The following is a 27,269-nucleotide window of genomic DNA, read 5'->3' on the forward strand; positions in this document are numbered from 1 at the left end:
AAAGTAACAATAATACCCAATCCATGTATAGTGCTTACTATAAACACCATTCTACACAAACTGCAAATCCTCTTGAGCAACCTTTTGAGGCAGTAATTATTACTCCCATTTTCAGATGGGACATGAAGCCCAGAGAGATACAATAGCTGGCTTAGGGTTGCAGAGCTGGAACCCAGGCGGTCCAGCTCCAGAGTCTGTGCTTCTCTGTCACCCATACTGCCTTGATGTCCTAGGCATGGTGCCAGCTCTGCAGAAAAAGATAAAACCAAAGGCAGAAACGCAGAGGCAGAAGCTTCTCAGGAAGATGGAAGAGGACAGCTTCAGTGAAGAGACTGGCGTGGGTGTTGCTGGACGGGGAGGCCCGCCCTGCACAGTCCCCTTGCCCACCGGGCAGTGACCAGCAGATCTTGCCTTCGGGCTCTCAGTTCTGCTGGCCCTTGAGACGTGACCCCCAGAAACTTGCCCACTTGTCACTTCTGAAGATTTCAAGGCCTTGAGTGAAGAAGGGGCTTCTCACCTTAACTCCCAGGGAGGTAGGTCAGTGTTGCCTGGGGGGTCACCTCCCGGTTGTGCACTCCAGCCTGCAAGCTTGGTACCTTGCTGTCTGTGGTTACCTTAGAGACCAACTCGCTCCCACTGACACCCCTGGTAACTGAGACGAACTGAATAACAGGGAAGGTGCCAAGATATGTTATAAGGGAAAATGTGTGAAAGAAAACCAGTTTTAGTTTGAAGGCTAATATTTTGGGAAGTTGGGTGTGTATGTGTGTGTTTTTTTTTCTCTGTATAAAAAAAAAGTTCCTAGGATCAAAGATGAGCTACAAGAAAGGTGAGATTCCTGTGGGGAAGGTAATTTTTATTTTATTTATTATTTATTATATTTTTAGTTAGTTTTTAAAGATTTATTTATTCATGAGAGACAGAGAGAGAGAGAGGCAGAGACACAAGTAGAGGGAGAAGCAGGCTCCATGCAGGGAGCCCGACGTGGGACTCCATCCTGGGTCTCCAGGATCACGCTCTGAGCCAAAGGCAGACACTCAACTGCTGAGCCACCCAGGTGTCCCTATTTTTTTAATTTTAAAATCAAGAATAGATGTTGTTTGTATTTTATCAAATTCCTTTTCTGGATTGATTGAGATGATTATATTTTTTTTAGAGTTGCTTCATGTTGTGGATTTTCTTTTTTAGATTTTCTATTTTTTTAAAGATTTTATTTATTTATTTGAGAGAGAGAGAATGAGATATCATGAGCAGGAGGGAAAGGTAGAGGGAGAAGCAGACTCCCTGCTGAGCAGGGAGCCCGACTCTTGGACTCTTGCCGATCCCAGAACCCAGGGATCATGACCTGAGGCAAAAGCAGAGGCTCAACCGACTGAGCCACCCAGGCACCCTAGATTGTACATTTTCAATATTGAACCAGCCTTGAATTTCTGGGATAAACCTCACCTGGTTGTGATGTTAACCTTTTATTATTTGATTTGCTAACATTTTATTAAGAATTGTTACGTCCATGTTCATGAAAGATATTAGTCTGTCACTTTCTTTTATTGTAATGTCCTGTCTGGCTTCGGATAATCCTGGCTTCATAGAATGGGTTGGGAAGAATTTCCTCCTCTTCAATTTTCTGAAAGAGTTTGTGTAGAATTGGCATTATTTCTTCTTTATTTTTTATTTTTTTTATTTCTTCTTTAAATGTGTTATAGAATACCCCCAATGAAGCCATTTGGACCTGGAATTTTCTTTGTGGGACGGTTTGTACCTAAAAATTCAATCTTTTTATTTAAAAAAAAAGAAGAAGGGATCCTTGGGTGGCTCAGCAGTTTGGTGCCTGCCTCTGGCCCAGGGCGTGATCCTTGAGTCCCGGGATTGAGTCCCACATTGGGCTCCCTGCATGGAGCCTGCTTCTCCCTCTGTCTGTGTCTCTGCCTCTCTCTCTCTCTCAATCTCTCTCTCTGTGTCTCTCATGAATAAATAAATAAAATCTTAAAAAAATAGATAAAATAAAAAATAAAAAAAAGAAGAAGCTTTGTGCAGTGGCATTGTTGTAGCCAATGAGGTTTATCCAGGGCACGATTATTGCTAATTGAAAAAAAAGAGAGAACAAGATGCCATGCTAACACCAATCAGAAGAAAGTAGGAGTAGCTATATTAATTTCAGACAAAACGAACTTCAGAGCAAGGAAACTTATCAGAGATCAAGAGGGGTATTATGTGATGATAAAAGAGTCAATATTCCAAGAAGCCATAACAACCCTTATATGTATGTGTCTAACAACATAGTGTCAAAATATATAAGACAAAAAACTGATAGAACTGCAAAGAGAAATATATTAATTCACTATTATAGTTGAAGACTTTACACTCCTCTGTCACAAATGGACAGATCCAACAGGCAGAAAATCAGTAAGGATATAGTTGACCTCAACAGCACTATCAATCAACTCGATATAATGACATATATAGACCATTTCATCCAACAACAGGAGATTACACATTCTTCTCAAGCTCATATGAGACATTTACCACAGTAGACCACATTCTGGGCCATAAGACACATTTTAACAAGTTTTTGAAGGATAAAAATCATACAATGTTTGCTCTTAGATACCAATGAAATTATTTTTTTTAAGATTTTATTTATTTATTCATGAGAGACAGAGAGAGAGAGAGAGAGAGGCAAAGACACAGGCAGAGGGAGAAGCAGGTTCCATGCAGGGAGCTGGACGTGGGACTCAATCATCCCGGGTCTCCAGGATCATGCCCTGGGCTGAAGGTGGCGCTAAACTGCTGAGTCACCCAGGCTGCCCAATCCCAATAAAATTAAATTAGAAATCAATAATTGATAGGTAGCTAGAAAATCCCCAAATGTTTGGAAATTTAATAATACACTTCTATTTTTTTTAAAGATCTGTAAATTTATTTACTCATGAGAGACACAGAGAGAGCGGCAGAGACATAGAGGGAGAAGCAGGCTGCCCAAGGGGAGCCCAATGCATGACTTGATCCCAGGCCCCTGGGGATCATGCCCTGAGCTGATAGCAGATGCTCAACCCCTGAGCCACCCAAGCATCCCAACAATATGCTTCTAAATAACAGATCAAAGAGGAAGTCTCAAGATAAATTTTAAAATATTCTGGATTAAATAGAAATACAATTCATCAAAATTTGTGGAATCCAGCAAAGGTGGTTCTTAAAGAGAAATTTATAGCATTGAATACATTTTTTAGAAAAGTATATCTAGAATCAATAATCTAAGATTTCACCTTAGGAAGCTAGAAGAAGAGCAAATTAAATCCAAAATGAGCAAAAGAAAATAAATAATAAAAATTAGAGCAGAAATAATGAAATTGAAAATAGGAAATCAGTAGAGAAAATAAACCCTAAATCTGGTTCTTTGAAATGATCAATAAAATTGATAAGCCCTTAGCCAGGCTAACTTAGGAAAAAAAGCGAGATGACAAAGTTACTAATATCAGAAATGAAAGAGGGGCATCACTACTGACTCCTGGACGTTAAAAGGTTAATAGAGGCGCCTGGGTGGCTCAGTGGTTGAGCATCTGCCTTTGGCTCAAGTCAAGATCTTCAGGTCCTGGGATCAAGCCTCATATCTGGCTCCCTGCTGAGCAGGGAGTCTGCTACTCCCCCTGCTTGTGCTCTCTCACTAGCTCTAGAATAAATAAATGAAGTATTAAAAAACAAATTCCTGTAACTAATAAGGGATTATAGAAAAGTTGCAGAAGGGCAGCCCAGGTGGCTCAGTGGTTTAGCGCCGCCTTCAGCCCAGGGTGTGATCCTGGAGACCTGGGATCGAGTCCCACGTCAGGCTCCCTGCATGGAGCCTGCTTCTCCCTCTGCCTGTGTCTCTGCCTCCCTCTCTCTCTCTCTCTGTGTCTCTCATGAATAAATAAATAAAATATTAAAAAAAAAAGAAAAGTTGCAGAAGATAGGGTTGATACACGAAAGCCAATTGCTTTTCCCTATACTGGCAATGAACAAGTGAAATCTGAAATTAAAAACACATTACCATTTACATGAGCACTCTCCAAAATGAAATACTTAGGTATAACTCTACAAAATGTGTACAAAATCTATTTAAGGGAAACTACAGAACTGATGAAGGATATCAAAGAAGATGTGTGTGGGGGTTGGGGGGAACCTTTAGATTAAGAGATTTTTAAAAACATATCATACAATCATATGTGGGCCTTCTATATTCTGATTCAAATAAATAAATTGCTAAAACTTTAAAAAGAATATGGCATTTGTAAGTCAATTAGAAGTTTGAATACTTGGAGGGGCACCAGGGTGGATCAGTGATTGAGCGTCTGCCTTCGGCTCAGGTCATGATCCAGGGGTCCTGGGATCGAGCTCGGCATTAGACTCCCCTCAGGGAGCCTGCTTCCCCCTCTGCCTACATCTCTGCCTCTCTGTGTTTCTCATGAATGAATTAATTAATTAAAAAATTTGAACACTGGATATTAGGAATTTTTGATAAAAGCGATATATTGTTAATACTATTGATATGCTAACAGTTACTGTAGTTATATTGAAAATAAAGAGTTATTCCTTATATTTTGGAGATACATATTGAAATAATTACAGAGGAAGATGTGTTTAAGGGATGATAGAATAAAACTGGTGTCTTTTTTTTTAAAGATTTTATTTATTTATTCATAGAGACACAGAGAGAGAATGAGAGGCAGAGACACAGGCAGAGGAAGAAGCAGGCTCCATGCAGAGAGCCCGACGTGGGACTCGATCCAGGGTCTCCAGGATCACGCCCCGGGCTGCAGGTGGCACTAAACCACTGCACCACTGGGGCTGCCCCAAAACTGGTGTCTTTAAAGGTAGCAACATTTAGGGGACCTGGATGGGTCAATCAATTAAGTATCTGACTCTTGGTTTCAGCTCGGGTCGTGATCTTGGGGTCCTGAGTTTGAGCCCCACGTTGGGCTCTGCAGTCAGCATGGGGTCTGCTTGTGATTCTCTCTCGCTCTCCCTCTACCCCTGCCCTGCAGCACATGCACCCTTACACACTCTTTTTCTCTGAAAATAAGTAAATAAATAAAATCTTTCCCAAAAAAGTGGCAACATTTATACTGATAGCGGACTTCTCAGTATCAACGATGGAAACCAGAAAACAGTGGAATGATGGCTTTCAGGTGATAAATACAGATACTTGCCAACAACTGAAGATACTTGTATTAGGATAATTCTAGCTATCATAAGAAATCCAAAATTTCAGTGGCTTAACCAGTGGGATGGGTGAACAGAGTAGCATGCAGCCAGCCCTCCTATGTTCACTTACTAAGTTATCCAGGCAGGCAGAGATTCTGCTGTAGTCATGTGGCTGCCCCACTGTCAATTATTTATTATGATCTGTTGGCTTCACAGTTCTTATCACACTTCGAGATTATGTGTGTAGTTTCCTGTTATCAGATGAGAAAACTTACCTTCTTGGGTCTTGGGTGATCATTTAATGGTTTATAATGATGGAGTTAGTAAACAACCAATGTTAGTTAGTCTACTCTACGCTCCTGAACGTAGAGTCTGTGAGTTCTGCTCATTGTCTAATGATAATGCTGAAGCCAGCATGTGCTGAGTGGGCTTGTACCTGCTCGCAAGAACCAGGTGTACCTGTCTCTTCCCAGTTCCACATTCAGTGATGCCATGTAACTGATAAGGACTATGCTGGGAGTATTTGCACCATGGAAATCGACAAATGCTTTAATTCAGGGCTTTTTAGGTGCATCCAGCTGGCTCAGTTGGTGGAGCATGCAACTCTTGACCTCAGGGTCATGAGTTCAAGCCCCATGGTTGGGTGTGGAACCTACTCAAAAAAAAAAAAATCAGGGCTTTAAAAATTTTTTAATTTATTATTATTTTTAAAAAATCTTATTTATTTGAGAGAGCGAGAGAGAGCATGAGCAGAGGGAGAGTTAGAGGCAGAGGGAGAAGCAGCCTCCCTGCTGAGCAAGGAGCCTGATGTGGGGCTCCACCCCAGGACCCTGAGATCATGACTTGAGCTGAAGGAAGGTACTTCACCGACTGAGCCACCCACTCACCCCTATTTTTGTTTTTGGAGAGCTGGTTTACCAGCACCTGGCACCTGGCACTTAGTAAGCACTCAATAAATATTTATTGAATGAATGAACATGACCAGAAGAGTCTGTGGATTTAACCATTAGGGTCTTTTCAGCCCCACCTTGCACCAAGTAGGGCTCATTGTGGGATTTCACAGGAGACTCTTAGATATGGCTATTACTAGGGAATTATTCATGTGGTACCTGGCTGCTCTCCAAAAGCAAAGTCAGCATTCTTCCCTTCCAGTTCTGTTTTTTTTTTTTTTTTCATGTTTTATTTATTTAAATAATCTCTACACTCAACATGGGTCTTGAACTCAGGACCCCAAGATCAAGAGTTACCTGCTCTTCTGACCCAGCTGGGCGCTCCCCTACCCACCCCACCCCCGCCCCACCCCAGCCATGTTATCCTAGTTTCTTTGAAGCAAGAGGGAGAAGAAGCAAGAAGGCCATCGGAAGTGACTCATCCTGTGAGCTGGGCTCACTCAGGGTCTTGAGAACTAACACTCAGTATCTGTGTGGGGACGGGCCGTGAGGCTACTATCTTGGATTGGCAGCCCTGAGACTACTGTGAGTACCTCCCCATGAGCTAGGGAAGGTCATGAGACCTGGTGTGTGGATCAGGCTAACGAGAAAATGCTGTGGGTTGATGGTAGGTGTTTCAGATCATCTGCAGAAGAGCCTGATTGTGTGGGGGCCGGGGAGAAGGTTAAGGTGAGACTGGGCCATGGGCAGGGAGGGCAGACAGTTTGCATGGTTTGCACGGTTTGCGCAGGCATGAGATCATGAGTCCAGCTCCCGGGTCCCTTCTTCCAGCCTCCCCACTTCCCTAACACGGTGTGGGCTTGGTCCTCCCTGCAAGCTGGGGGAGCAGTGTGGGGCGGGGCGAGGGCAGGCACGTGATGTTCCTCTTGTTATCATTGTTGGCAGCTCTGTAGTAGCTTCACCACAAAATTGCTGTTGTTGCTTCACACCTGACCACAATGGCACGTGATTTTACAGTTTTTATTTGGTTTTCCTACTCAATCCTGTGATGTAGTTAGGGCGGTAATATCATCATTTAGTCTTAAATTCATTTAATTTTTATATAAGTCATACAATCTTGTAACTTAAAAGTCATAAATAAAATCTGTGCAGTGAAAAATCCACATTCACATCTGTCCTCTATCCATTTGCTTTTCCCTTGTGTAACCTGTCACTAGTTCTTGTTTATCTTTCCAGATATTTTAATGCATAAGCAAGTAAATATGAATATGGGTCTCCCCCTTTCCAGACAAACGGTAACATCTCATGCACACCAGTATGTTCCTACTTCCTTAAGACAAATCTCAGAAGTATTTCCCCATCAGTACAGAGAACTTCCTCTTTCTTTTTGCCTGTGCGTAGTATTCCATTATATGGATATGTCATAATATTCTACTCTGAAACCATGCTGCATCAAGCTTCCTTGAATTTTTCACCTGTTTTCACCAGTTTTTTTTTTAAATAGTTTATTTATTTATTTGAGAGAGAGTGAGTGAGAGAGTGCATGAGCGCAAGAGAGCACGAGCGCGTGGAGGGGGCAGAGGGAGAGGGAGAAGTGGACTCCCTGCTGAGCAGGGATTTTCCCCACCCAGGCCTTGACCCCAGGATCTTGGGATCATGACTATAGCCAATGGCAGATGCAGAACCACCTGTGTCACCCAGGTGTTTCCACCTGTGCCACTTTATCTGTATTGTTACTGTGTCATAGATGCGGCAGCTGAGGCTCAAGGTGGTGAAGTGATGTGTCCGAGGTAACAATGTCCATCATAACCATTGGGCAGCTCAGTCACAGCGAGGGCTTCCCTTCACTATAGCATGGCTCCTGGATTGAATTCTGGCAGCAGTGTTTCCATGCTGTTGAGGTGAGGCCCAGTCTGGGGGCAGCTCTGAGAGCTCCTGTTTGACCCTGCCTAAGAGGTCAGGATGAGCTTCTAAGCGAAATCCCAAAGGACCAGGAGAGGTTAGCTTGGTAAGTGGGCAAGGCAGGACCTTTCCATCAGCGGGATGAGGACGCGCCCAAAGCCCAGAGACCCAGGCAATTTGGTGCCATGGGATGTCAAGTGGGTGGTGGGACATGGCTGCAGAAGTGTCCCAGAGTTTGGGTGGGGTGCAATGGGCGGGGGGTAGAGTGGGGGACTCCTGGCTTCCATGCTTTCTGGAACTCTGACTTGGTTCTGTAGGTTTCAACCCAAAGTCCACAAATCTTTTGCAAAAAGGGTAACTTTCCTGTCTTACTTTTAAGAATAATAGAACAAATGAATGAGCTAATTATGTTTTGGATGACCTGGGAGACACTCTATAACCTGTGTTGCCAAAAGATTTCAGCGCTGGCATTTGCCTTTGTGTTTGTGATGAGCTGGCATCGAGTAAAGCTGCTTAGTGGGCTCAGCCCTGAACAGAGGAGGACTCACAGGCCCTTGTGCGTGTGAACAGGGCATTAGCGGGAGTTCTAACAGAGAATGGTGGGTGGTGGGAGAAGTGACTCATCACATGCCTGCTGAACACTGGGGACCCTGTGCTGGAGGGACCTGCTTTGCAGTGACACTTTGTGCAGCAATCAGTTTCAGCAAATACCATCTGTTGCAATAAATTAATGTTATTATTAAAAAATGTATTGGCTTGACGATTTAGTCTCCATTTGGTAAATTGCCACTGCTTTTATAATTTGATGTGCCCTAAGTATACATTTATACCTAGTTTTATGTCTCTATCTCTTTAAATGACATTATTGTACAAATCAATTAACCCTCCCTGGGAGCACAGAGGACTTTTTTTCCTTTCGAGGAGCTACCAAAGGGTTTTAAGTCACATGATCAGATTGGCATTTTAAATAGCAACGTATGGAATATGAAGGGTGGTCTCTCTACAGGCTGGTGAAGGCCTAACTAGGTCAGCGTAGGGTTGTCCAGGAAAAGATAGATTGGAGAAATGTTTAGGAGGTGAAAGTGGTAGAATTGGTGACAGAGTGTAGGAGGTGAGGGCCTGACATCTGAGTTTCTCCTTGGGTGGAAGTGGATGTTTTGTGATGTCATTAACGAAAGCAAAAACAGAAGGGAAAGGGGAGTGAGGGGCAGCCCCGGATGTTGAGACACAGAGCTGCACCCACAGCATGACAGGTTCCAGGTGCACTGGGGGCGTCTGGACAGAGGTGCTCGGTGAGCCCTGAGGCTCAGGGGAGGTGCGGGCTGGCTGTCCAGGTGTGGGCAGAGTCAGCATGTAGACGGTGGGCAGGGCGAGGAGAGAGGACAGAACTGAAGCCGCCCAGGAAGCAGGTGCAGAATGAGCAGAGCTGTGGCCAGTGCCCTGGAGACCCCTGGGGGTGGGGTACGGAGGCAACCCTGGAACAGAGTATGAAAGGGACATCTTAGGGATGGGAGACCTGGAGGGGTGGAACCAAGGTCGTCCACAACGACAGGATGGACGAGATAGGGACCAAAATGTGGTCATTGGATCACGGAAAAAATATTGCACCACCCCCTCCTGAATCCCCAACATGGCCTTGGACTCCTTCTCAACTGCCTGCTTCTCACTAGTGCAGCCCCAGTCACTCCTGTGGAGTTGGCATGACAGATGACACCTGCCTGACCTTCCGCATCTGGTGGGGGGGAGGGAGGCTGCATTGCTGGAGACAACTCCCAGGACTGGAGGAGAGATCCAGGAGGGAGGGATGGCATGGGAGCCCGAGGGGGGATTTAGGCAGCTGCTGCTGGTCAGCCTGGGAGGTGGGGCAGCGGGGGGCTCTTGGCAGCACCTGGTCCCACAGGCAGGAGAACTTCTCCATCAGCCCACAGAGAGTGAGCAGGAGACCTAAATGGGGCTGAATGGGATGGGATAGATGGCACAGGTCCTGACACATGGGCTTTGCTGTTCCTCATGACTCAGGACATCTGGTGCTTGGGGACCTGGAAACCCCAACTGGAAGCCCACGGACCCGGCCAATGGCTTCATCTCTGAGGACCTGGCAGTGGTCTGTGGGAACTGCACTGTTTGGGTCTCATCTGTTCTTTTGGAAGAAAACCTCTGGCCCAATGCCGGATCCCAGCCACTGAGATCTGCACTCCGCGTCCTGGGGATCAGGAGACATCGAGCAGCCTGACTGGCGGGGGCCAGAGCTGTAGGATGGGACAGCAGAAGGGGGAACAGAGAGTATCGATTAGTTGCAGTAGGAACACTTCACATGGAAGTCCCAGCTCTCATCCCAAGTGTGTGTGTGTGTGTGTGTGTGTGTGTGTGTGTGTGTGGCGGGGTGGAGGGGTTGCATCATAGAAATAACTTCTCTTTCTAACAGTAAATGAGGTAGGCAATGCCTAGCCTGGAAGTATTATTCCCTTTCTTCAAAGCATTCTGAAGAGCTCTCTTTTTTGTTTTCTCTCTCTCTCTCTCTCTCTCTCTCTCTCTCTCTCTCTCTCTCTCCTTTTTAAGTAGGCTCCACACCCAGCATGGAGTCCAACACGGGGCTTGAACTCCTGATCCCTGATATCAAGTCCTGAGCTTAGATCAAGAGTTGGACACTTAACCAACAGAGCTGCCCCGGTGCCCCTTTCTCTCTCTCTCTCTCTCTCTTTTTTTTTTTTTAAAGATTTTATTTATTTATTCATGAGAGACACAGAGAGAGGCAGAGACACAGGCAGAGGGAGAAGCAGGCTCCATGTAGGGAGCCCGATGTGGGACTTGATCCTGGGTCTCCAGGATTACACCCCGGGCTGAAGGCGGCGTTAAATCACTGAGCCACTGAGCCACTGAGCGACCCGGGCTGCCTGCCCCTTTCTCTTTCTTTACCTGTTTCTTTCTTTTTTTTTTTTTTTTTAATTTTTATTTATTTATGATAGTCACAGAGAGAGAGAGAGAGAGAGAGAGGCAGAGACACAGGCAGAGGGAGAAGCAGGCTCCATGCACCGGGAGCCCGACGTGGGACTCGATCCTGGGTCTCCAGGATTGCGCCCTGGGCCAAAGACAGGCGCTAAACCACTGCGCCACCCAGGGATCCCCTCTTTACCTGTTTCTATTTCCTCTCTGTCCTGACTTGGCCATATATGAACTTAAAATATCTTCTATTTATTTTTATTTTTTCTAAAAATTTTTCCCTAAATTTATTTATTTAAGTAGTCTCTGCACCCAGCATGGGGCTTGTACTCACAATCCCGAGATCGTCACACACTCTACCAACTGAGCCAGCCAGCCAGCCCTAAAATATCTTTTAAATATTGTATAAGACAAACCATGAGAGACTCAACCCTAGGAGAAAGTGAGGGTCACGGGAGGGGAGGTGGTGGGGGATGGGGTAACGGGGTGATGAGTGTGAAGTCGGGCACGCAATGTGATGAGCGCTGGGTGTTATATGAAACTGATGAATTACTGAACACTATCTCTGAAACTAATGATATACTATATGTTGGAAAATTGAATTTAGATTAAAAAAATATTGTGTAAGCAGGGCACTGCTTGTTCCTGGTCTTAAAGCAGGAGCGTATGGAATAGAACTAGCAAGCAAATGTAATGACGTTCAATGATGCTCATGGTTTAATACAGACCGGAGAAGACCAGAGAGATGGAGGTTTATTCCTGCTAAGAGAAGCGGAGGCAGGTGGGGCAAGGCCGGCCTGCTGAGGCTCCAGGAGCACCTGTCCCTTGCACTTGACACCATCGGCCAGCTTGGGCCTCGGAGCCTGCTGCCAGTCTACACCGTGGCTCGGCCACTCGCCAGAGTGGTGGCTCTGAGCAAGTGCTTTGTCTCTTTGTGCCTAGGTCCTTGTCTGTAACATGGGATGACAGTGACGCCTCCCCCACTCCCCCTTTGGTCGAGCCAATGTATGTGAAGCACTTATGACAGATGTGCCTGGTTCATGGTGAGTGGTATGTCAATGTGGCTTTTTAAAGTATTCTCATCCTTTCTGAGGATAGCAGGGCCATATGTGTCTATAGCCATTAAAATGCCATGATTTTGAGCCCATTATTTCAATGCTTAGGGTGTATCTCAAGGAATTAACTCAAAACAAGAAAAACAGATTACAACTTTGGACAAAGTTCTTGAAACCATTGTATTTACAAAGCAAATAACCAGAAACAACCTAGAAGGCCAGTGAGAGGCTGATGATCAAGCTTATGCCCCATCAGCATGACCAAACATTCCATCGCAGTAAGAGGGCCAATGTCAATTGTATATGTGCACCACAAAGCGTTTGGGAAGTAACACTTGATGAAAAACGTGGCCACGGAACTGTGTGTTTTGGTAAGTTTTATAACAATTGGCACATATTGCCTGGCTGTTTGTGTTTGGGGATTAGAAATGCCTTCTGGGGCAGCCCGGGTGACTCAGCCGTTTAGTGCCGCCTTTGGTCCAGGGCGTGATCCTGGAGACCCGGGATTGAGTCCTACATCGGGCTCCCTGCATGGAGCCTGCTTCTCCCTCTCCCTGTGTCTCTGCCTCTCTCTCTCTGTGTCTTTCATGAAAAAATAAATGAAGTCTTAAAAAAAAAAATAGAAATGCCTTCTTAAGATTTACTTTTAGGTGTTTATTTTTTAAGATTTTATTTATTTATTCATGAGAGACACACACAGAGAGAGGCAGAGACAGAAGCAGGCTCCATGCAAGGATCCCGACGTCGGACTCGATCCTGGGTCCCCAGGATCAGGCCCTGGGCTAAAGGCAGCGCTAAACCACTGAGCCACCCGGGCTGCCATTTTTTTTTTTTTTAAAGAGAGTTTTTTTTTAAGATTTTATTTATTTATTCATGAGAGACACAGAGAGAGAGAGAAAGAAAGAGAGAGAGAGAGGCAGAGACACAGGAGGAGGGAGAAGCAGGCCCCATGCAGGGAGCCTGATGTGGGACTTGATCCTGGGACTCCAGGATCACAACCCTGGGCCGAAGGCAATTGCTAAACTGCTGAGCCACCCAGGGATCCCACTTTTAGGTGTTTTGAAGTAGGTTGATTACTAAACAAAATTCTGCTGGACGTTATGTAGAAAGCTTGCTGCTCCAGCACTCAGTGCTCAGAGCCCTGCATCCCTCCTCGAGTCCACCTGCAAATGCGCCCACCTCCCCTGTGGGTTACTGGCGTCTGAAGCTCTGACACTTCAGATGAAAGCGTCTGAAGGGCAGTCACTGGAACCTCAGTGCCGGGCAGCACATGGTAGGTGTTTAAGAAATGTTTATTGAATTATTATATACATGTGTATAGTGTATATGTGTGTGTGTATAGCACACATATACTGCTTGAATATCCTTCTCTCTTAGGTAGGGTCCTCATTTGGGGGGAAAAAAGGAAGAGGGTTGAGATTATCCTCGCTGCCACTAACAGCTGGGCAGCAGATGATTTGCTTTTGTTTTTAAATCCTAAGGCCTCTTGCACATTCGAATCAAGGGTTCTAGGGCCAAACACCTTCCCTTTCACGAGTGTGTGCTGTACCATCCTGAGAATACTGCTTCATCGGGGCATGTCACATGAGACAATCAGATGGCAGCACAAGCCAACGTAATCTAGTCCCCAAATGCATACAAACTGGGAAATGTCAACTACTATTTTCATATTAAAAATCTCATGTGAGGGGTGCCTGGGTGGCTGAGCAGTTAAGCATCTGCCTTCAGCTCAGGGCATGATCCCCGAATCTGGGGATCAAGTCCTGCATCAGGCTCCCTGCATGGAGCCTGCTTCTCCCTCTGCCTGTGTCTCTGCCTCTGTGTGTGTGTGTGTGTGTGTGTGTGTGTGTGCGTCTCATGAATAAATAAATAAAATCTTAAAAAAAAACTCATGGGAATAGCAGGAAATTTCCCTCTCGATATGTAATATACTCTTATTTCTCAGGAGTTTGAGGGCCTCTTAGACTCTCAGTCCACATGATTATGGAGAGGTGGAGAGAAGACTCCCTGCTCACCGGAGCACCCCCGTTCTACATGTGGCCCTTCCCCACGCGTCACTTTGGAAAGCCCCTTCCTCCCTGTGGACCATGACCACAGAGGTCCCTCTGATCCCAACAGTCTAAAGTTCATGAAACCTGGGTGCATGACTTTCAAAAACTCTGCTTGAACCCACGAGTGTTCCTGTCTTTGGAGTGCCAGAGTGCCTGGGAGCAGGGCTCGTCGGTGCACTGACTTTGCATGTCTTGTCTTGGTTCTGCTGCTCTGGGGGCGGGGAGGCTGAGTATCCACTCTGTGCCCCTCACTGGGTGAGGCTGACGGCCTCGGGCAGCCGGGCAGCTGGGGGATGTGGTGTCCAGGGCTGATGACTGTACTCGGTTGTCCCAGGGGAGCTGGTAACCTGCTGTCTGTGCTCACAGACCTGTGGACCCTTTGGTGGCTTGTCCGTGATTTGGAAAAGGGGTTTGAAATGGAACGTTTCATAAAGCGTTTTTGTCCTGGAACGCCCTTCCTCACCTGAGAAGACCCCAGGGTGCCTGTCACCCTTCCCCTCAAACCCACCCCCACCAGGGTCCTGCGGGGAGCGAGTGCAAGGCCAGGGGAGGCTCTGGCCACTAGAGGGCACTGTCATGACACGGAACCCCCAGGGCTTTGCGTGGGGCTGGCCATCCGACTTGCAGAAGCCACCCTCTCTGCTTGAGTGATTCTCAAGCGGGGACGTTTCCTCCCCCAGGGACAGTTCACAGTCTGCTGGGGTGGGAGGTGACATCTGGAGGCCAGGGATGCATGCACTAAGCATCCTGGGATGGCACAGGACAGCTCCCACAGCCAACACAATGCCCCGGAGGGCAGTGGTGCCAAGGCTGAGAAACTGCTTGACCACAGAGCGCGCTGCCCAGAAGCCTCTGTCTCCTGGAGCTGACCTGTCCGTGTCCTGGGTGCACCCACCTCGGAGGGGGATTTTTTTTCGCAGTTTGAACTCCAGTTCACAGCTGCCAGAAACCATGGCGGGGGGGCGGGGCTGAGGCAGAGGGTGGGGGGGTCTCCAGATGGGCACCCTGTCCCTGGGGTGGGCTCTCTGAACAGGACCCAGGCTCAGGACCCTGCGAGCCTGTTCCTTATGTCCAAGGGACAGCAGTAGCTCTTTGTCTCCCAACTGGGCAGGATGAGGGGACACCCTGGCCCAGGGGTTCCTCCTTCCCACAGGCTGCAGATAGGCCTGTGGCTTTGGGAGCAAGTGAGAAGCAGCCCATCTCCTGTCCTGGGAGGGAGACCCCGAGGCATCTGGAGAGGGAGGGAGGTGGAGACCATGCTCCCTGGCCAATACCCAGCCTGCAAGCCCAGGGACTGGCTCCCTGCTCATCCCAACCTCTCTGTGGGGTGAGGGCCTAACCCCACCCTGCCCTGGGCCTCTCCTTCTTTACCCTTTGGGCGTCATGTCGCCTTTGTGACAACCACACAGCTGCTATGAAGAAGGAGGCAGCAGAAAGCAAGATGCTTGCTGTGCCCCCAGCCTGGAGCGGGGCGGGGCGGGGGGGTGGTGCATACACCTACTCCTTGGATGAGGGATGGGGCTTCTGTGCCTCCTTAGTTCCCGCTCCACATCCTAGAAGGGAAGTAGACACAAGTCCTAAATCTGTGATTGGCAACCCACATGCAGGAGAGCAATTTTATTCACTCATCTTGGCTTCTGGAACATTCTCCCCCATTGGCTTTTCACTTGTTGAGCAAACACCTCTCTCTCATGTGTCTCCCTCCCCAGCCACATTCTGGGAACCAGGGGAGAGAGGAAGGTGACTCTGAGAGGCCCTGCTTCACTCCCAGCCCCTTGGACTCTGCTCCAAGGGATCTGAGGGTCATTTTGGGAAGGCGTCATCTCCCACATGGCTGGGGCAGTTCCTCGCCACCGCCTCTTTCAGCCTCTCTCTCTGGGGGATGCCAGCAGCCCTCCTCCTCGAGGACTTCAGTGGTGTTTCACCCCACAGCAGATTGGGGCATGGGAGGCATGCGTCAGGAGTGGTCAGCCAAGAGGGCAGTGTGTCGACGGCGTTTTATTCCCTTTATTCCACAGCACAGAATTACAGATCTGAGGAGGCCAGTCCCTCCCTGTCCCCCTCCCTCGGGTCTCGGAGGAACGGAGACAGAAGGAAGCACCCACCCCGGACAGGAGCTGCTGGGGACCAGCACCCACCCCGGACAGGAGCTGCTGGGGACGTGTGTGTGGAGGGGCAGGAGAGACACTGGAGCCTGGGCTCCTGGCCTCCCAACCCAGACGCCCATCATCTCCCTCCTGAGGGCAGGGGTGGGGGGTGTTGCTTCAGGCAAGGGCCCCTTATTCCCGGCTCCCTCAAAGAAAGTGGAGATTAGGCCAGTCTCCTTCATCTGATGAACAATTCCATGGGAGGAGAGGGGAGGGGAGAGCAGGAGAGGGGAAGGGAGGGGAGCCCCCCACCTCAGTCTTCCTTACCCCTGCAATATCCTCACCCCTTTTTATTCGGCTCTACCCTTTCAAAGCCTCCTGCAGTTTAAACCTGTTTCCAGGCTGGGCCAGGCACAAAGCCAGAGAAGAAGTAGACAGGAAGAGGGGGAAGAGGGGTGGAGTTTGGGGGACTCCCACTTCCCATCTCCCCACCTAAGGAGGATCCAGGGGCCACACTGCCCTGCAGTTCTCCGAGTGGGGGGATGCAGGATGTTTGTCCCCTGTTTTGGGTCCATGTATGTCTAAGGAGAAGCCGTCCCTGGGACTCGGGCGTCCCTTCACCCCCATCAGGGGATCAGGCTTGACCTCCAGCCACTGTGGCCTCAGTGACAGGAGCCGCAGACTCTCGCCTGCTCCTGGGCCCAGCCCAGCCAACAGGGGGAGCCCCGAGAAATGGTGGGTCACTGGGGGGCACCCAGGCCCTGGGAACAGGGGGTCTGGCTTGGGGGCCCCCAGGAATGGCTGCTCCAGGGGAACAGGGGGCAGGAAGGGCCCTGAGAGGCGGGTCCAGTCAGAAGGGAGGGCGGGCAGGAGGGGAGGGGTGAAGGCAGCAAGGCCAGGCAGCTCATCTTGGGGGATCCCCAGAAGGCAGCAAGGGCCAAGCTGGCAGGGGGCCAGGAGAGAGCCAAGGCCTGGAGAGAGAGAGAGAGAGAGAGAGAGAGGATCAGGAGGGATGCCCCGCATGTCCACCCAAGTCCCATTTCCTTCTCCTCTCCCCATGTGCACCTTCCTGTTTTCTTTGCTTCCAGTCTATTTCCTAGGGGAGGCCACAAGACTCAGGTGGCCTGGGTGTGCCCCGCAGGGGCCCTTGGCCCGGTTGAGGGGGGCCGTTGGTGTGGTCACCCCCAGCTCTGAGGGACAAGACCCCTGCCCGTCTCCATCTCCCTGGACCCAGCCCCACCTGGCGCTTATCAGGAGCTCATAACACAACTTCGATGAAGACAGGGTTTGCTGTAACTTGTGAATCCTGTCTTCGCTCTAGTCGAGGCCCCGAGCTTGTCCCCGTGCTGGCCCCCCTAGGGTGCAGGGCCTCTGCCCGGTAGGATGAAGTGACAAGGCCAGTGCGTGGGGACACGCCTTGCCCTTCTCAGGCTGGTTGGGCCCTGGCTCTGCTCCCCTAGGAGCATCCCCCACCCCTCCTTCCAGATCTGCCCTCCAGTCCCCCTCATGCCCCCCTGCCCTCCTGCTCCGCAAGCATCCTGCAGTGGGGTGACCCGCCCTGGTCTGGGGCCCAAGGTGACCAGTGGAACCTCACACCACTGTCTTTATTTCCAAAGGTCCAATTCCCATCTCTCCAGGTCCTTTCTTAGCAAGGCCACATCATTTGACCAAAGAGCAAGGCAATCACATCTGTCAGGGGGTGGTGGGGAGGGCTAGTTAATAAAAACTGGAAAAATGAATTCATTGTCGCCTAACACATCCAGTATATTTGAAAGGAACAATGTTTCTGAAGCGGGATCTCTGAAGGGGAAACAGTAGACATGGTCCTGCTTGAGGCAAAGGGTGCCCTCCCCGGGTCACTGTCCTTCCCTTCGGGTCCATCCAGGACTCTGTGTCCTGGGGGCTCCCGAGGCTGTGGCTGGTCTGCCCTTGGAGCGCAGCTGAGCAGCTCATGTAGAGATGGCTCCCAGAGTCCTTCTGTCTCTTCCTCGCTTCCCTGCACCAGCCCCGCACCTGCCACCTCTGGTTCAACAGCCTTGGCCCCTCTTCAGCCCAGGATCAGCTTCCTCTCTCCGCATCAGTGCTCTGAGTGGACGTGGAGGGGACAGGCTCCTCTAGCTTTCTGGACCCCAACCCAGAAGTGGGCCCTGTGGCTGTCACTAGCCTTCCGGTGACCGAAGCCATGCAGGGCATGTGTGTGCAACCCATAGCGGGCAGGGAGGTGCCAATAGCCCACTCCGGGCGGGGGGGGGGGCTTACTGGGGACACATGGCTTCCCAAAGAGAAAGCTCTGTGCCCAAGGCCTTTCCCAGAGCCAGGAGGGTGAGCAGGGCTGGAAGAACAGGGGTGCTGTGCAGGCTCTGTCTAGCTCCAGAGGCAGACCAGTGGCCCTGCGAGTCCAGGCATGCCCTGGGCTGCCCTAACCTGCAGCCTCAGCGGCCCTCCAGGGCCCATAGCCAGGGCCTCTGGGCCCCCAGCTACCTACACGGGGGTAGGGCAAAGGCCAAGGGTCTTTATCCCGTGAAACGGCCTGGAGAGGAGCGGTGGTAGGTCTGGGACCTCTGTATCAAGCCTCGGGCTGCTCAAGTGTCTCTGTGACCTTCTTCACAGAGAATCTGATTTTGTCACTTCCCTATTTACAGCCCTGGGAGAGCTGGCCTCTGCCAACGTTTCCACAGTCTCCCCATGGGATTGCTAGAGCTGCCATGCTGGCCTTTCCCACAACCTTCTTCCTGCCCCAGGGCCTTTGCACACACCATTCTCTCTGCTTGCCATGCTCTCCTCTCTCCCTCTTCTGCCTGGAAGATCTTCCCAAGCCTGCCAGTACCAGCCACGCACCTCCTCCAAACCAAATTCTCTATACAACCAAGTCATCTTTGTGACATGAAAATCTCAACGTACCTCTTTCCTGGGTGCCTCCTGCCCATGGGGTAAAGTTCAACTCCTCACCTGGGGAGCAAGAGGGGCTTCTGAGCCCTCTGTGACTGGACACCTGCTGCTTTGTCAGCTTCACCTGCCACCCCTCCTGCCTGTCCCCATGCCTGTCACATCCCTTCCTCTCTGAACATGGCAAGCCACCAGTGGTCCTTCAGCTTTGCTACACTTGCCCACAGCTGTCAGCCTTTTTTTTTTTTTTTAAGAGTTTATTTATTGGGGATCCCTGGGTGGCTCAGCGGTTTGGTGCCTGTCTTTGGCCCAGGGCGTGATCCTGGAGACCCGGGATCGAGTCCCACATCAGGTTCCTTGCATGGAGCCTGCTTCTCCCTCTGCCTATGTCTCTGCCTCTCTCTCTGTCTCTCATGAATAAATAAATTTAAAAATCTTAAAAAAAAAGATTTTATTTATTAATGAGAGATGCAGAGAGAGAGCCAGAGACACAGGCAGAGGCAGAGAAGAAGCAGGCTCCCCACAGAGCCCGATGTGGGACTGGATCCCAGGACCCTGGGATCACATCCTGAGCCGAAGGTGTCCCCAACTCTCTGCTTTACACTATTCCCTTTGCTGGGCGCTTTCTGCACCTGCTTCACCTGCCCAGGGGCGGCCTTCTCCGGGACACCTGCTCCTCTGCATTCCACCAGTCACTGACTGTCTGAACCCCACACCTAGGAAATAGCTGGTACTCGCTTTGTTGAGGATGAATGGTTTGTATTATCCCTTCTCTCCAGCCTCCCACCCATGCACTCGGCCTGGCAGGTCATCCCGCCTCTGCTTCTGATTCCCTGGGGCTCCCCCAGTTCCAAGCACTCACGGGGGGCACTGCCGCCGCTCCCCTTCTTGTCCTCAGCGGCCTCTGGCAGCCCTCGGGGGGTCTCCTGTCCAACCCGACGGGCAAACAACATGCTGTGCAGGAGCTGCCGAGTGAGAAGCTAGCATGGGAGTGGGATGGACCCGCCTGGGTTCCCCCACTCACGCTGCCTCAAAAACCACTTGTAAAACAATGAAACATTCTCATAATGATTGTTACACGACCACTGCCCAGATGCCCAAGGTCCCTCCGAGGCTCCCCCCCACCTTGTGATCTACCACTGAAGGAGTGATACCTAGCAAGGAAGGAACCCCTCTTGCCCCCCAGGTGCATGCTGCATCATGTGACCTTGGTTCAACCACGCAGGGTGATTCAGGGGCCCCACCCCTGCCCCTGGGCGCTCAGGGACTAGAAGGGGGAGAAGGATGGGGCAGCTGACAGGCTCCAAGGCAGGGGGGCGGGGGGCTGGGGGCCTCCTGGGGCAGGGGCAGGGGTGCCCTTGAGCCTACCTCACTGGGCATGCCCATGGGCACCAGAGCTGGCCGAAAGAGGGCAGGGGCCCCCAGCAACAAGTGGGGGGAAGGCGGTGCCCGCACCTCCCACAGAGGATGGTGGATGACAATCAACTTGCTGAAGTTGAACTTATATGTGAACCTCTTGCCTTTGGTCTTGTGCAGGATCCTCTTATTGTAGTAATACCTGTGGAGCCCAAGGTGGAGAGCATGGAGCTGGCCCGGGGGCAGCGAACACAGCCAGAGGCCCAGCCGTGCTCCCTCCCCCAGGCCAGAACCACCAGGGGTCCTGCCACACTCCGGGGTCTCTCCCAAGCCTCGGGGGATGGGGGTGCTGGCAACCACAGCCCCATCTTTGAACTCTGACCTCTCCGGCCCCCTGGCTGCCCCTTCTCACCTGAGGGCCCGGCTCAGCTTGTCATAATTCATCTGGGGTTTGCACTTCCTGCGGCCCCAGAGGCGGGCCACCTCATCTGGATCCTTGATGACAAACTCCCCGTACTCTCCCTGCTGCCAGGCGATGACATGATGGAACTCCTCCTTCTGCAGCAGCTCTAGGATGAAGTGCCACAGCTGGATCTGCCGGGAGCCCGGGGATGACTCTGCTTTGTAGGCCCAGTCGGGGAAGGCCATGCCTGGAGGGAGGGGTGAGTGCCACTCGGTGCCGCTGGCTCAGGAGGACCCCGGCCGCCCCTTCGCAGCTGGGTGAGGGGCTGGCGGAGGCTCACCTGAGATCCAGGAGTTGCCCGGGACGGCAGGTGCACCCTCGGCCACGCAGCCACAGTGCATGGTCTTCTTGGGGCAGCGAGGGCCACGTCTGGGCCTCGGAGGGAGACTGTCACTGCCGAGGGGGGAGGCCAAAAATGAAGGGAAGAGAAGCAGGAAGACATGAGGGGTGAAAGGCAGGGGACACGGGACTGCAGGAAGCTCCCCGCACCCAGGGCAGGGCCTGGCCTCCTCTGGGGACCTCCATGAGGCCCCCATGCAGCCCCCTGTATGGCCGGAGAGGAATGCACAGGGTCCTACATCCTGCCCCCACTCCGGGGTGGTGGTGGTGGTTTAGACAGATGAGATCTCTGCTCAGGGCTTAAGGGGATTGGAGTTTATCCCAAGAGAAAATGTAATTAATCATTGGCTCTGGGTGAACCCCGAGTGGGAGGAAGTGGTAGGTGCAAACCCCGGCTCTGTGGTGCCCACACAGTTGAGTTTTGGGGGATAGTCGGGATTTGCTTCATCACTCAGGAGTCTGCAGCACCTGGTGGTTGCCCGGCATGGTGCGGGTGTTGGAGAAGTGATTGGCAATAGAATCCGTGAGTGGTGGGCAGCCCGGGTGGTGCAGCGGTTTAGCGCCGCCTTCAGCCCAGGGCGCGATCTTGGAGACCTGGGATCGAGTCCCACGTCGGGCTCCCTGCATGGAGCCTGCTTCTCCCTATGCCTGTGTCTCTGCCTCTCTCTCTCTCCGTGTCTATGAGTAAATAAATAAAATCTTAAAGAAAAAAAGAAGAAGAATCCGTGAGTGGTAACGAAGTTACCAATGGTGCCTTTATGTGTATGTTTAATGTCTGTCTTCCCCCTTCCCCCCAGAGTGGCCGGCCCCTGACTGTCTGGCTCCTCCACTCACAGGTTTTTGCCGAGTTACCGAACGAACCCTGGGCTCAGTAGATGGGATCAAGGTTGGTGCTCCAGGCTGGCTCCCACTGTCACTGAGGGAAGAGGGCACAGAGGCAGAGTGTCCAGAGCAGGGTGCAGGGTGTGGGCCTGCTCCTGGGGTGGGCGGTACCTGCCTAATCAGGACAGTGAGTGAACAGGGATGGGCTCAGGTAACCTGGCTCTGGGTTTCCAGCTCAAGTGAAGTTGGGATGAGGTGAGCCCTGCTCTCAGCCAGAACTTACTAGGCCGGCAGGTCTGGAGGGCATGTGAAGGCTTGTCTGGAGTATCCGCCGCACCTTCCAGCACCTTCCAGACGAGGCTCACAGAAGGAAAGCCACTGACACCTGGGGCTTAGCCACCATCCCTCCACTCCTAAGGCTTACAAACCACTGTCTACGGAGGTGCTTCTCAAACGCCAACCTGTTAACGCGCCTAAGGATCCCCTGAGAATCTCTCCAAAATGCAGATTCTGATGCTGCCGACTTGGTGATGCCTGAAATTCTGCATTGCTAACAAGCTCCTAAGTCCGTGGACCCTGCTTGGAGTAGCAAGAACTGGTGGGACAGAGCAGAAGGAGGTGGGGGAGGCAGGACAACTGGGCTGGTGAGACCCTCCCAGGACCCCCCCCCCCACCCACCAGAGGTCATCGGGTCTCCTGCTCTTCCTTTCCCAGGGGGTCAGCTGACAGCTGACAAACCGGCAGCTCCTCAGGGGCAGCTGTTTCTGGGGGTCCGCAGTGTGTCCACCGTCACCTGGAGCCTGGGAGTAGGCTACCCCCCACCCCCAGTCCCTTTGCCAGCTGACATTCTGGGACTTCCTCTCCTTTCTTCCCTTGAAGCAGCCATCCCCACTCCTACCTTCCTTTCTGGCCTTATCCACTGGGAAATTCCTCCTGTCTAACCCCAAGTGGGTTGGAAAGTGGGGGGAAGGTGCAGGGAGGGGTGCAGAGGTGGGAGGTCCCAAGGGAGGAGGACTGTTCCTCCTTGGAGGGAGCTGCTGGAATTCCCATAGTGGCCCCCTGCCCCAGGTTCTGACGGTATCTCCTGGTCTGGAGGATTTGAGACCAGGGTAGATCTAGGATCTGGCGAGAGGAGAATGATAAACCCACACGGGAGCAGACCCTCAGTGCACCATGCACCCTGCCCAGGAACTGACGTACCCAGAAACCTCACCAGAAGTATTCCAGAAGATGGAGCTAAGAGGGATAGAGGAAATTCTCTGAGGCCACACAGCTCTTAAGGGAAAGAATGGAAAGCAAGACCTTAATTCAAGAAGTGTAATTTCTGCCACCCAGGTAGGTTGCCAACACTCCCTGTCTGGCCTCCAAAGGGAAAAAACCCCAAATGTAAAAACCAAAGTGGCATCAGTAGTGGGGGTCAAGCCCTACTCCCTGCCCCTCCCCATTTCTCCAGCCTTCTCCCTGTTTGTGGGAGTCCCTCCGGGACCCCCACATCTTAGAGGAGCTTGCCGCTTGGATGTGGAAGTCCTCCTGCCAGACATCTCCCCTTGAGCCCTTCCTTTTGTGCTGGAGCCCTAAGTTGCTGACCCACCCTCTCTCTTCACTCTTGGCGTTTCACCCCAATTCTTGGTGCTCTGCTTTACCCCACGCTCTGGTGGTGATGCTCCTGGGGCTGAGGGAGGCCGTCCCACTCTGTCCCCCAGCCCTCCACCCCAGGCTCCCAGCCCCCTCCCTCCTGCATAGGAGCCCAGCCCGCAGTGCAGGGCTTGTGGGGCCGGGCCAGGCTCCCACAGCTCCTAGGGCTCTGGGTACAGAGGGCTCTGAGGGGGCCAGCGTGGAAAACTGTAAATCAGAAAGGGTCATAACTAATCCGGAATGATCAGCGCGGCTGCTCTGAAGCGCTTTGTGTTGTTTGAAGGGTTATAGCAGCGAGCAACTATTCTTGTCCGGCCACCAGTGTTCTGCTTACTGAGATTCCAGAAGCCTTCTTGGCTGGTACAAGTGCTCATTACAACACATGTAGGGTTTAGGTCACGATTTAATAAAGCAGCACAGAAAATGCTGCAAACAGGAGAGAGTAAGCCTTACGCTGGGGCTTGCAGCCAAAGGAAATGTCCGAAGAAGATCTTATCTTCTTAAGAGTTGAGTTAATGTGAATTGGGCCCCTATCCTGCCCACGTGGGGCTTCATTCCCCCCCCCCCGCCCCGCCCCCCCCGTGCTACTTACTGCACTGGATCCTCACAATAACCCTCTGACCTGGTGGCCATGCATGTCCCCCCTTGTACCAGCAGAGGAAATGGAGGCTCGGAAGAGTAAGGAGACTTGCCTAACATCCCAGGGTAGGTGGAAGAGCGGGCCTGGAACGGGTCTGACTCCGTGCTCTGGGCTGTGATCAGTCAGGGGGGCGAGGAGGGGGGAACTCACAGTAAGATGAGAGGGACGAAAAAACACAGGGACACACTCAGAATAAAGAAAAAAAAAAAATTGAGAGTTTAAGACCAATGCTGCCTACCTATCTGATAAGCAAAACTTTTTTTGTCAAAAGTGACTTTGTTGTTGGGCCTTCTAAGAGGGTGGCCTGGATTGACTGCAGACTCTCGTGATTGACCTCTACTGGGTCCTCTCCGAGAGTCCCTCCCTGACCGATGGGGGAGTGGGGGGAGCCACAGAGAGAGTGGGGGAGCAGTGAGAGAGCCGGCTGTGGGGACCGTGGGCTGTGGACACAGGCCAGGCCGGGAGGGAAGGGTCACGGTGGGGAGACCAACCCAGAGGGGGACAGTAGAAGCACAGAGATGACAGCCTCCAGGGGCTCAGCACCCCCACCCCTCCACCAAATCCCCAATCTGATTAGAAGCCTCTGGTCTGTCCCCTTGATCTCAGCCCCAAGTGGAGAGTAGGTAGTCCTGAGACCTCCCCTAATGCTATTAGCTAAAGCCGCTTAGGTGGGAGGGCAAGAGGGGCTGGGGGCTGGGGGCTGGGGCAGGCCACCTTTTCCCCTGGGGAATTTGGGGGAGGGGCAGGGATGCCTGTTCTTTCTTTTCTAAGACCCCAGGGCATCTTGTCCCTCCTGCCCGGTCCCAAACCCAAGGAGCCCTTCCCGATGCTCCACCAGCTGAACCCACGTCTCTCCCCTGGGCATCAGCCAGCACCCCAACTGGGAGAGGCGCCCCTCCTTGCTGCCCCCCCAGGAGGGTCCCCAGGCAGCCGCTTCCTCCTCCAAGGGCCCTCAGGTCTCAGGTCGTTGCCCCCCCAGCCCCAGTCCCTTGCAGATCCTCTGCCTCTGGTCTCTGGGGGCCTTGGGCTTTAAAGGGTTTGTGCCGCTGGGTGACTTGAAATGCAAAGCCGGACATCCCGGGAGCCCCAGCCCAGACCTGCCTGGAGGCTGGAAATTGGGGGAAGGCGGCAGGGCCCTGAGGCCCAGGGTTAGGGGAAGGCCACTGAGGGTCAGGAGGCGGGATCCCAGCCCCGCCCCCACCCCTCACTGTTTTGCTTGGGTTGACCTTTGCCTCTTCAGCTCATTTCCTGCTTCCTGACAGTTTCTTCTCCTCCGTTCCACTCCCCCGTCTACCAGTCTTCCTTCCCCCGGCATCTCTGTGGTCCATCCTCTTCTGTCTCGGTTTCAAGGCTGTTCCTTTTCTGTCTTTACTTCTCACATGTGCCCTGCTGCCTGCCTCTGTCCCTGTCCTGCTCCTGTCTCTCACCCATGCACAGAATGCAGGCCCCTAGCTCCCTGGCCCCCGGGCACCTGCAACCCCCTTGCACGCCTGCCTCCGCCTTACACAAGCCTTTTGGTGCTGCACCCCTCCCCGGGGCTACCCCAGCCCTGGTTCCTTCCACCTCATTCCCGGCAGGCAGCTGTATCCTGGGGATCCCCCTGTCTGGACATCCCCGGTCCTTCCCTCTGTACCCCCCCACACCCGGGGACAAGAAATCCCCTCCAGCCGGTGCTGAGGAGCCCGGCCTGCCGGGGGAAGTGAAAGCTCCCAGCTGAATGCTAAGCTGGGGCGCTGGCAGCTGGGTCTGAGCAGACAGGGATGGGGCTTCGGGACCTCGCCCGCCAGCGGGGGCTTCCACATTCGGACGCCCCCCATCCCAGTTCACCTGCAGCCTCTGCCTCAACCCGTGCCCTCACCTCAGTCCTAGTGAACCCTGACTTCCACTTCCACTGAGCCCCAAGCTGAGTGAGGCTCCTCTCCCCCTACCCAGCAGGGCCAGAAAGGGGCTTGGGGCCGAGCGGCAGGGGCACCGTACTCCTCCCTGGCCCTTCTCATCTGGTCCTTCGGGAGGGCTGGGGACAGACAGCGGCATCACTTCACTGTGTCTCTCTAGCCTCGCAGAGCCACCACCTGCCCTAGGGCCCAGGGGGTGCTCAGACTTCAGCCTTCTTGGTCCTAGTCCTTGGGAAGGATGCCAGGAGTCTGAGCAAGGGAGACAAGCGGGCACAGGGCGCAGGCACATCCCCCTGCCCTGTCCACTTCACCCCAGCCTGGCTCGGGTCGGGGCACGGTCGTCACTCTGCCACCCTCGGGACCTCTGCCCACGCCCTGCTCCTCAGCAGACCCAGGTTGTGACGCCCAGACCCTTAGTCAGTCCTGAACCCGCAGCCAGGTGGGTGGTGCTCGGGGAGCTGCTGCAGCCACAGGCGGCCAGGCGCAGGGAAGTCTGAGCCCATCCTCCATTCAGCCCCAGCCCGACTCAGACCCCGTTAACGCCCCCCCCCCCCCGCCCCGCTGCCGCAAGTGGACACCCGACCCCCCTGGTGCCCCATCTGGGGAGAGGAGGCCAGCTGTCTCTGTGAGGACCCCGCTTCTTCCCGCCCTGACGGCCCAGCACCTGGCTCTGCGGCTGTCCCGTACCCAACGGGGGAAATCTGCCATCCTGGGGCTCTCACCCCCATGGTGCCCCGTCTCCCAGCCAACCCCCTACCCGAATGCTCCACAGCTGGATCCACAGCTGGGGGGGTGGGGGCCAGCTCAGCTGCACACCTGCCACCCAAGTCCCTTACCTTGGTGCAGCGCTGTCCCCTGCTCCGTCCCCTGCTTCTTCTGGCGCACTCCTCGCGCAGCGGCCCTCGCTCATCACACACGGAGTTAGGGTTACTTAAAATGAGAGCAGGATCTCCAAGCTCCCAGGGGAGCTGATGTGGTTTTCAGACAATAGCATTAACCCTTCGGGGGCCAGTGGCACCATGGCCCGCGCCCCCCCATCCTCGGTGAGGGCTGGGGTGGGAGGGCGTGTCTCTCAGCAGGTGCTTAGCACCAGAGCCTGCCTCTGGGGCCGGTGGCTCCTAAAACATGAG

At 52.4% G+C, this 27,269-nt stretch overlaps 1 protein-coding gene, 1 long non-coding RNA gene and 1 pseudogene across 2 annotated transcripts; 2 read left to right on the forward strand and 1 right to left on the reverse strand.

Moving 5' to 3' along the window:
* The first annotated feature begins 296 nt into the window (after positions 1-296).
* On the forward strand, positions 297-18,212 carry LOC140635412 (uncharacterized). The gene is made up of 3 exons (XR_012032740.1): positions 297-533; positions 11,853-11,953; positions 16,035-18,212. It is a non-coding gene; the product is annotated as an uncharacterized lncRNA (long non-coding RNA).
* On the forward strand, positions 2,023-2,095 carry LOC140636170 (U4 spliceosomal RNA; annotated as a pseudogene).
* ETV3L (ETS variant transcription factor 3 like) lies at positions 15,606-27,269 on the reverse strand. Its single transcript, XM_072830053.1, has 6 exons — positions 26,976-27,269; positions 21,089-21,201; positions 20,758-20,995; positions 20,358-20,547; positions 19,852-19,954; positions 15,606-17,074 (listed from the first exon to the last, which is right to left on the reverse strand). Exons 1-6 carry the CDS (start codon positions 27,047-27,049, stop codon positions 16,596-16,598), a joined length of 1,197 nt encoding a protein of 398 aa, XP_072686154.1. The 5' UTR covers positions 27,050-27,269; the 3' UTR covers positions 15,606-16,595.

Source organism: Canis lupus, chromosome 6 (genome assembly GCF_048164855.1).
Source record: "Canis lupus baileyi chromosome 6, mCanLup2.hap1, whole genome shotgun sequence".
Lineage (NCBI taxonomy): Eukaryota > Metazoa > Chordata > Mammalia > Carnivora > Canidae > Canis > Canis lupus.